This window comes from Benincasa hispida, chromosome 11 (genome assembly GCF_009727055.1).
Source record: "Benincasa hispida cultivar B227 chromosome 11, ASM972705v1, whole genome shotgun sequence".
Lineage (NCBI taxonomy): Eukaryota > Viridiplantae > Streptophyta > Magnoliopsida > Cucurbitales > Cucurbitaceae > Benincasa > Benincasa hispida.
The window spans coordinates 6,381,136-6,391,878 of record NC_052359.1 but is presented as its reverse complement, the minus strand read 5'-3'; the positions used below and the strand labels follow the sequence as shown (position 1 = coordinate 6,391,878).

At 36.9% G+C, this 10,743-nt stretch overlaps 1 protein-coding gene across 1 annotated transcript; it reads right to left on the bottom strand.

The window, feature by feature from the left end:
- Positions 1-433: 433 nt before the first annotated feature.
- LOC120090537 (uncharacterized protein DDB_G0279979-like) lies at positions 434-931 on the bottom strand. Its single transcript, XM_039048263.1, has one exon. The coding sequence runs from the start codon at positions 929-931 to the stop codon at positions 434-436; it is 498 nt and encodes a 165-aa protein (XP_038904191.1).
- Positions 932-10,743: the final 9,812 nt, after the last annotated feature.

The window sequence follows — 10,743 nt, the reverse complement described above, 5'->3', positions numbered from 1 at the left end:
ATTACCGTTTTGGTCCTTATAGTTACATCTATCTCCTTAATACCATTGATTCTTCTAATGAAAATAAGTCATAGTCCAACTATGACCAAGTTCCTCTCGAGCCAGGAGAGGGTATGCCACATTGTTCGAGCCTCGAAATCTAAGCCCTTAAGGGAGAAATTTATCTACTTACCCCGACATTAGGGAAGGAGTGAATTCCGTCTTGTGTAGCTGTGTTCCCAGCTCTTGAATCAGATGAATTCTCAAAATGGTGTTGATGAAATCCATTATAAATACAGGTAATGGTGTGGCCTCGGGGAAAAACCACATCTTTGGCAGCACTAGTGATCACTTTTTGGGTGCTTTTCGCCGCCTCAACCTCCACTTTGTCTTTTCTTTTCTCTTCAAGGCCAACAGAAGCCCTACTTTCTTCTCCCTTTTCTTTCCTCTTTCTTCACGCATCCTTTTTACTGGGTGCCTGATTCTCACTTTTCTTAGGTCGCGTTTTCCTTCTTGCAACCTCTATCTTCTTTTCCTTCTTTGCTGCTATTATTTTCTTTTCCTTCCCGATGTTCTTAATATTTTTGGTGATGCGTTGAGTTTTCTCATTTTTTCTTATTTTCTCCGCATCACTTTCTTCTTTCATCTCCTTCTCAAACTCCATCGTGACTGTATTCACATTATCAAATTCTTCAGATTCAACGAGCCTGTTTCTTGCCACTTCACTGAATTCTTCAATTTCTTCATCACGAACTTCTTTTTTAAACAAAGTTGCTGCGATGAGATTCTGTGCTTCCTTCCTCAAGTTTTGAAAGCTTTCCTTTGCCTTCTTTGATTTCTCAGCTAGTTGGGCCGCCAACCACTCCACAGAGGATGCTGGGAGAATCAACTCTTCTTTTTGTTGTGCCTTCGAGGCATGCTCCACGTCCCTTTTTTTATGCTCTTTCTTCATTAGGGCACTACCTCTTCTACTTTTTCAAGGTTAACAATAGATGCGACTGTCTGGTCTTTCCTCTCTTCCTCCAAATATTTTGCTCTGGCCTTGCAATCACTTCCCTTTCCTCAACTTCCTTCTTCTTTGCCGCTTGTTTCTTCTCGAACGCAACAAACAACTTCATTACAGATCCATCCTTCACACTAACAGGGCTTAGCATGTGTCATGCTAATTCTTTAAGGCCACTTGCCACACAAATAGACCCCTGCGACGAAACTTCCTTTCTTTGTCTAACCGCCTCCTTGCTTGGCTCATTGACCACTCCCCCGTCATCCAAACTCTCCAATGGTTGCATTGTTTCTAGAATTTCCCCAAAAACTTATCGTTCATCCCTTCTCCTCATCTTACAAGCTCCAACCAGGTCACTGACACATGATTGCATTAACCATACTCCCAACTTAGGACATTCGAGATGTACCTTCTCCTCGCGCAGTCTTGTGATGGCTAAGGGAACTTAGGTTTTTTCTACGTGCAGTGAGGATGATCTTAATGTTGGGATTGGTGTCCGAAATCTCTTGTATTCTCATTATTTGTAAACTCTATAAAAAAATTATTATCAATAAATTAAATTTTATTTTATGTGCATACACTAAATCCAATAAACTAAGATCCTAGGTTATTATAGGTAATTTCAATATGTATGTGGAGATATATTTGTGGATCATGTTTAAATGATAACCTGAACGGTCTGTAGTAGATGGATAAGACTGGGTACCTTATCCTGGTGACACTACGGATATGACCCACTTTGTAGTTGTTGTAAGTGTTATAAAGATAAATGATCTGATCCTGATCATTCATGTGGAGACATGTAAGTGAGGATTTCCTATATAAAGAGTTTGTATAAGATTGGACCTTGAAATGAATAGTTTCTGTTTATAACACTATTGCTAGAAGAGACTTACATTTCACCAAGATGACCATAGGTGACTTGACCTAAATCCTGAATAAGTTGTGAACTCCTCTATGAAGGTGATCCTTTGATTTGCATGGGTGAGAATGACCAGTTTTGTCGACTCAATAAGTCTACCATTTTGGAGATTCATCTGATTGGGAGTTGGGAACACAACTGCGTAAGAAGGAATCCACTTCTTCTTTATTGTTAGAGTAAGTTGAGAAATTGCTCCCTTAAAGGTTGATTTTGGGGCTTAAACAATGTGGTGCCACATCCTATACTGATCAGAAAGGGATTGGGTTATAGTTGGACTATAACTAATTGTTCATTAGAGGGATCAATGGTATTTAAGTAGTTAGAGGTAACTACAAAGACAAAGTGGTAATTTTGGCTCAATTGTACTTACGAACAATTTGTGAAGGGTTAACGTATTGTTGATTGGTTATATCCAATGGATACATAAATATATCTATAATGCGAAGAGTGTAGCTGTCGGTTTTTAGTGGAGTGAACGATAGTTAAAGGAGGTTGATTAATTAATTAAAGAGTTTAATTAATTAATCAAGTACTATTGGAGCTTCAATCTATAGGTCCATAAAATTCTCTCATTAGCTCAATTAGGATAAATGAGAATCAATTTAATTTTGGATTAATTTGAATTGTTCAAATTAATTAAGAGAACTAGCTAATTATATGAGATATAATTAATATAATGTATATGGTACACTATAGGATTAATTTGAATTGTTCAACTTAATTAGAGAAAATTAATTATATAAAATATAATTAATATAATATATATGATACATTATAAGTTTTAATGAGAGAAATAGTTGTTTGGATATGATTCAAATATCAATTATATGAATATGATTCATATAAGAGATAATTAATACTATAATGTATGTGATACATTATAATATAAAGTCTTATGGGAGAAATAAATATTTGAATATGATTCGAATATTAAATATATGAATATCATTCATATAAGGACTATAGGTTAAAATTAATGTGGATGTAATTCATATTAATTCTATAAGTTAAATTATAGATTAATAAACTATAGGTTATATTATATTACATGTGATATAATATAAACTATAGGTTATATGTTATATGTGATATAACATTATTTAAATTTCAAAATATTATTTATTTAATATTTCTATTTTTTAAATAATTAAGGAGGAAGTTATAACTTCCTCCCTTTCAATTTCTCAACTCTCCCATGGTACGTGTGGTGTTCCACATTTTTTCTTTACAAAGATTATCTTCTTCCTTATCCATCCTCCTCTCAAGTGGTGGAAGACTCTCTATAAAATCTCTGGGAAAATCTCTCACAAAAATTTCTCATCCTTTTTCCAAAATTGATCGATAGCGAGCCCACAACTCTGCTATGATCCTCATCCTTGAGTATAACGAGGAAGTCCTTGCGATGGTGCTCAAAAAGAGATCCATCTCTATTATGGTTGCTGCATTCGTGAAGATGAGACTGGGATCGTGCCCGCTTGTGAAATCGGAGGAGGAAACGTGAAGAAATAGTTCTTCAAGGGTAAGTTTCGAAATCCCCTTCTTTCCTCTCAAGCATGTTGTAATTTTGAAGTTTATCCTGTAAAATTCATATATTTTTCTGTATTTTCTGGTTGGATCCAAATTGAAAAAAAGTTCATATGGCATTCACATGCGTCTGCTTGGGATTCAATCCCTTTACTTGAGAGCACTGGTTGTTGAGGAAAAATCATCGCCAATAGGCTAAAAGGGTTAGTCTTAAGGTAGGTGAAAGGGCAATTTAGGGAAACTTATTGGTGCTCGATGAGTGAGTAGAGAGGTGGCCATTGGGATTTCTATCAGTTGGAGCACAGTCGTTGGGGCAACAAATTCATACTATCGGCGAAGGGCCTAGGGAATGAATGAAGATATTGCTGGTTTGGAGGATGAGGACATGGCAATGTCCCTAGAAATGTTCTTATGACTGTTCATGTAACTGCTTTTTGAAAAAGAAGAAATGGAAGAATGGTTAGGGGGAATGCTTGGTAGGTTTTCGAGGCTTTCACTGAAATTTCTTACAGAGGGGGATTTAGGATTAAGTAAATTCGAAATGGGAAAATGAAAGAGGAAAGAGGGGAAGAGGTTTTATAAGCGGTAGTGGGCATGAAGGTTAAGGCGTGACAAATGATGGCGTATTAAATGACTGAGAGATGTGACACCATGTCAAGCGGTGCACGTGATTAATGTCTTTTCAAATCCCATTAATGGTAGAAAGAACCTTTTAGGTATCCTCTCCTACGATGAGTGCGTTGGATGTGATAGTTTGTCACCTCTCCACTTCCTACACTAATCGCAAAGCTTATTCATTTTTCCCATAAATTCATAGTTAAATCAAATCAATCATAAACCATCGTAACAACTTTCAAATAGCCATTTTCCACAAAAATTCAAGTAGTTTAAAATAAAGGAAAAACATAAAATTAAGAAAGCGAGTAATAAAGTAAATACAAAAGGGCTAGGATGCGTCCCTAATGAGATATCATCATTTTCACTATAGGGACTATCTATCCATTCTTCATTCAGGCTTTCCAAGATCGATGGAGAGTTTGTTACGATCAACTTTGCCTCCATAGTAGTGTTTAATTCTTTGCCCATTGACCTTTAACACATTTGTTTTTTCTTCGCTCTACTGCTCCATTTGGGAAGATTTCTTTAATTATGAAGGGTTCTGACCATCATGACTGCAATTTTCCTGGAAACAAATGTAATCATAAGTTAAATAAAAGAACTTTTTGTTCAACAAAGAAGGACTTCTTACAGATGCGTCGATCATGCCAATGGTTAGTCCTTTATTTTTATATCTTTGTGTTTTCGTAGGCTTGGAATCTTCATTCGTCCAGTTTGTTTTATTGCAATTTCCTCGCTTCTCTAGGTTCAACTTCTTAGTGGCCCAATGGGCTTTTTGTTCCAAATTCAGAGGCAAATGACATGCTTTCCCAAATACCAATACATAGAAAGACATCTTTATAGGTGTCTTGTATGCATTTCGGTAGGCCTAAAGCGCTTTGTCGAGCTTCTGCGCCCAGCACCTTCAAGTGGTATTGGCAACTTTTTCCATAATAGACTTTTATTTCTCGATTGAAAATTTCTATGTCCATTTGTATGTGAGTGGTATGTGGCTGCTATTTTATGATGCACATCATATTTAATCAATAGTTTTCTAATGATGCGATTTATAACATGCGTACATTCATCGATGATGATCACCCGAGGGGTGCCAAAGCATATGAAGATATGCTTTTAAAGAAATTTGGACATCGTCTTCACAGCGTTTATGCCACAGAAAATAGCCTCAACCCATCTGGATACATGATCATTAGCCACAAGATATAAATGTGACCATTTGAGGGTGAGAAAGGTCCCATAAAGACTATTCCCCACATGCCAAACATCTCAACCTTCAAAATTATAGTTAGGGGAATCTCATTTCTCTTTGAAATATTACTTATTCGCTGGCAGCTATCGCATCTTACCACAAAATCTCTAGCATCTGTAAATAAGATGGCCCATAAATACCCACACTCGAGGATTTTAACTGTTGTTCGATCTTCGTTGAAGTGACCACTGAAAGGTGATTCATGACATTGAGATAGTATGCATTGGTATGCAGTTTTAGGAACGCATTGCCTTAAAATGTCATTGGGCTTGTCCCAGTAGTAAAACTTACATCCATGTATTAATTTCTTTTTTTGTTGCACGTTGTATTGTTCAGAAAATTTCTTACATACCAAAAGGTTGACAATGTCTGCATACCATGGCTCAAATCATCAATCTTTAACACAAATTCATCAGGAAAGCATGTGTTAACTTCATGTTGCATGCGATCAACTTTTGAGTTCTAAAGGTGGGATAGATGACCAACCACTTTATTCTTGGTTCCTTTTCTATCAACAATTTTTGTATCAAATTCTTGCAACAACAAAATCCATCTAATTAGTTGGGGTTTTGCGTCTTTCTTGGTCATCAAGTATCTAATCACAAAATGGTCAATATGAATGATGACTTTTAACCCCAATAGGTAGGCTTTAAATTTCTCCACTGTAAACACCACGACCAACAACTCTTTTTTAGTGGTTGTATAATTGACTTGTGCTTCATTTAGCGTTGTGTTGGCATATACCATGGGAGGTAGGATTCTTTTTTTGTGTTGAACCAAAGCCACTCCCATTGCACATTAACTCGAAGGAGAGTGACCAATCTGGTGTGATTAATACAAGTAAGATGACCAATGCTTGCTTCAACTTGTCAAATGCATGTAAACAATTTTCATAAAAAACAAAAGGTTTGTTTACCTCAAGCAACATACTTAGTGGCTACGTGATATTCGAGAAGTTCTTAACAAATCTAGGATAAAAGCCAGTGTGGCCCAGGAAACTTCTCAAGATTTTTACATTCATCAGAGGAGGTAATTTCTCAACAGCTTTGATTTTAGCTTTATCCATCTCTAAGCCGAATTTTGATACCTTGTGTCCTAATATGATCCCTTCATTCACCATGAAATGATATTTTTCCTAGTTCAACGCTAGATTGGTATCTTCACATCTTTGCAAGACTTATTCGAGGTTAGCTAAGCATGATTCATAGGATTTTTCAATACAGAAAAATCGTCCATAAATATTTCCACCAATTCCTCCAAGCAGGAAAAAAGATTGCCATCATGCACCATTGGAAGTTGGCTAGCGCATTACATAACCTAAAAGGCATGTGTTGAAAGGCAAATGTTCCATAGGGACATGTAAATGTAGCCTTTACTTGATCTTCAGGCATGATTATTATCTGGTTGTATCCGAAATATCGATTCAAGAAGCAAAATAAATCATTTTCAGCCAATGGGCCAAGCATCTGTCTATGAATAGTAACGGGAAATGATCTTTCTTGGTTTCTGCGTTTAACTTCCTATAATCTATAAAAATTCTCCACCTTGTGATTGTCCAGATGGGTATCATCTCATTGTTTTGGTTTGGGATTATTGTGGTACCTCCTTTCTTAGGAACACACTAGATGGAGCTCACCCATTTACTATCAGAAATGGGATAAATTATGCCTGCATCCAGCCACTTGATGATTTCCTTCTTTACTACTTTCATCGCAAGGTTAAGCCTGTGTTGAGGTTCAATCAACCCTTCTTTTCCTTTCTTCAAGCCAGATTTTGTGCATGCAATACGAGGGGTTAATCCCAATTATGTCCACAACCATCCATCCAATGGCTCATACATACATCTTCAAAACTTTTAACAGCACTTTATCATTTTTTTGAAGTCAAAGTGGCTCAAATAATAACTAAAGGTAACCGATGAAGATCCCTGTGTGGAGGTGAGGATCGTTTTCAATTTTCAATTTCATATTATTGTAAAATTACAGAACAAAAACAAAAAGATTATGCATTAACAATCTAAAATTACAGCATGCAATCACATAAAGAATAAATTAGGGAAGAAAAATGGCTTACCCCTTGAAGAACACCTTATTCGCATAATTCCCTCGATTCAAATCACGAACCCTTCATTTTGGATCTTGAATTCGAAATCCCAAAAGGGCACCACCACTTGAGAACCCTATGTATTCTCTTAAGATTGAGAATTCAAGCAAAAGTTGCGGGTTTTGCTTCAATTCTAGAGAGAGAGAAAAGGAAGAGAGGGAAGAGAAGAACTTTTTTTCTCTGTGCGATTGGGAGTAACGCGCACACACACACATTCAAATATTTAATCCTTTCAAAATAAATTATATTATAATGTATTAAATACATTATATTAATTATATCACATATAATTAATTATATGTGATATAATTAATTCATTCAATTAATTTGAGCAATTCAAATTAATCCAAAACTTAATTCTCAATAATCCCTGTTGAGCTACAGAGAGGACCTTATGGACTTGTAGATTGAACCTTCAATAGTACTTGGATAATTAATTAAACTCTTTAATTAAATTACCCAACATCCATTAACTGTCGGTCGCTCCACTAAAGATCGAAAGTCGCACTATTTGCACTACATATATATTTTTGTGTTCATTGGATATAACTAGTCAACAACGCGATGAGCCTTCACAAATTGCTCGTAAGTACAGCTGGACCAAAATTACCATTTTGCCCCTGTAGTTACATCTAACTCCTTAAGTACCACTGATTTGCTATTTGTAGCATTACTGTAGTTGGCTGCATTTCACCGATATCTAAATTTTTGAAGATGGAAAGGGTATTAGATTTATGTTGGCCCCTTGTTCACATAGAGCATGCCCTGTTTCAACACCTTCGATAGAACAAAGGATGGTGAAGCTCCTGGGTCTTTCATTTTAGCTGGGATCTTTTTATGAATGATGACACTACTTTTTTGGGTTAATGCTACATTTTTTTAATGCTACAATCCTCTTTCTTTCTGGAGACTATATCATTTAAGAATTTCACATACGAGGCATCTGCTCAAACGCTTCAACCAATGGGATATTGATGAGTAATTGTTTTAACATCTCTAAGAAACACTAAAATTGGTTTTCATCGTTCTTTTTTCTCAATCTTTATGGGTACGACAGTGGCCACATCTCGGTTGTTGCCTTAGATGTTGAAACATGTGTGGATAATTTTCTACATTCATCTTCTTGGCTTTCTTGAGTCTGGTTGGTTTCTTTCAAGTAATTGTTGAGTAGTGGGTTATGGGTCTGAAACGTTGTCAATTTCCTCTTGGGCTGGTCTAACTGGTGGGATATTTCTTCTAAAGTTGTCACTTAGCGGCTGATAACTTGTAGAAATACAAGTTATTGTTCTCTCAAAGTTGGAAGAATTAGGTTTATAAGTGATGTAAACACATTCATGATAAAGGAAAACGCATGAAATTGTACATATGTGATAAACCCATGCAAAAGTATCTTCTTAAATGAAAATCTACATCACTAACTGATGCGTTATTTTATGATGTGGATTTATGGATGAATTGCGATGATGGAATACGTTGAGCACTCAAGTTTTCTCAGCGGAATCCAAGTGTAAACCCCACTGGGTTTCCTGATAAGTCTAGGGTCGAACTCAGGGACTTGGGAAAACAGGTTGCGGTGGTAATTTTTAGGAAAAGCTTGCGGTAACCAGTAACTTAAATAGTTGTTGGTTCTATTTGTTGTGGTAATGAAAATAAACAAATGCGGCGGAGTTCGAAAAGAGTTGATAAAATGGAAGATGTGATGAGTATGCAATGAACGGGTTGAGAAAAGTTTCGGCTAACACTTCCTCGGATACGTTCATGCAACATGCATACAACAGTAAACCACCTCTCGATGCGAATGCCACGACTTCTAAGGCTAGAACGCATGCGATATATGTGATAAGTCTATAGGACCTACACATAAGCCTCTATTCTTATTTATGCGATGACAAAATGACACACACAAATAAGGCGACCATATAATATCATTCCTATCTCTAGGATGCATGCGATGCAGGTTGACAAACAAACTTATCTCTAAGTCCCTATCTCTTGTTTATGCAGTTATAATCTTGCTCTAGTCTAGATTCTAACCTAGCACTCTCAAGTCTTGTGTTCTTTCTTTAGACTCTCTCTCGAGTAGCTCTAAAGGGATGTTTGGCACAGCATAACACATGATAATCGCAAGCAATGAACATCCTAGGTCATGTTAGCTTAGTTCTTCTCAACCCATTCGACAAGTTTAGCTACTCATGCATGCTAAGAGAATGAACATATGTAGAATAAGAACTTTCATTGTATAAATATAAAGATGAAGTACAAAATAACAATGCAAGAATATAATAAAGAGCATGGTAGCAATCTCTTGCTGCCCAGGCTTTTACACGGTCTTTCTACTCGTGTTCAAAAGATAATCTCACTCTCGCGAGAGTCGGCCCGCTCTCTGCTTTTATGCTTCCGAGTTCTCTCTCGAGTTTCCCTGAGCGATCTTCTGGCGCCTCTACTCTTCCCTTGCTCCGCCTTAAAAATAAAAGAAAACTATGAACACGGCTAAAGCTCCTAAATCGGTGAAAGGTGAATTCGTTAACTAGTGGAACCGCTTTTTTGAAGGATGCCTTCGGTATTTATAGAGCTTCTGGAGTGAAAGGTGGCTTCTCTTTTATGATTGCACAGATGGGATGTCTTTAATTCCCTGACTGATGCGTTAAATATTCGTACCGAAAAGCTGTACTTGTTATCGTTAGCGGCTGTCAACTTCATTCGGATTCGACCGTCATCAGCTTTCTGTCCCATCATGATTAATTATGCCTTTGACCCAGATGCGCCCACCAAGTTACGCTGGCTTTATGTGGCAATCCTTCTTGAGTAGATGTTTGCAAACACAAATCACCGCAAGGCCTTGCGGAATGCTGCGGTCGTCTGCTGATTTCTTATGATCGCTCTTTTCGCCTTGCGTCAATGCATATTCTGCATAAAAATACAAAATCAACTTTTTCTATGTGATGATCGCATGTGACCGCAATGTTATGAATTTAATGCTTTTTGGATGCAATCTAACATATTTTATCAACGCAAGCCAGCATTGTTTAAGAACTTAGTACTATGATAACGTGCATTTCTGCACGTTATCACTAACGCACTTTAATGCAAGAATCAGAAAATTTTACTAACTGTTGCGGACAAGGCCAACCCAAAGGGCCTACGTCTAGCTTACTCGACGCATGAAAGATACATTTGACTCGTACAATCCACGTTAAATCACAACTTGTAAGCATGGGCATCTGACCGACGGCGTCTGATCAAGGCAGAAATGGCAGACGACTGTCTCAGGGTATGTAATTTAATGCAATCACATCATCAAGTGGCTGTTTTGATTGCCTATATAAAGAGATGCTGCCTACAAAG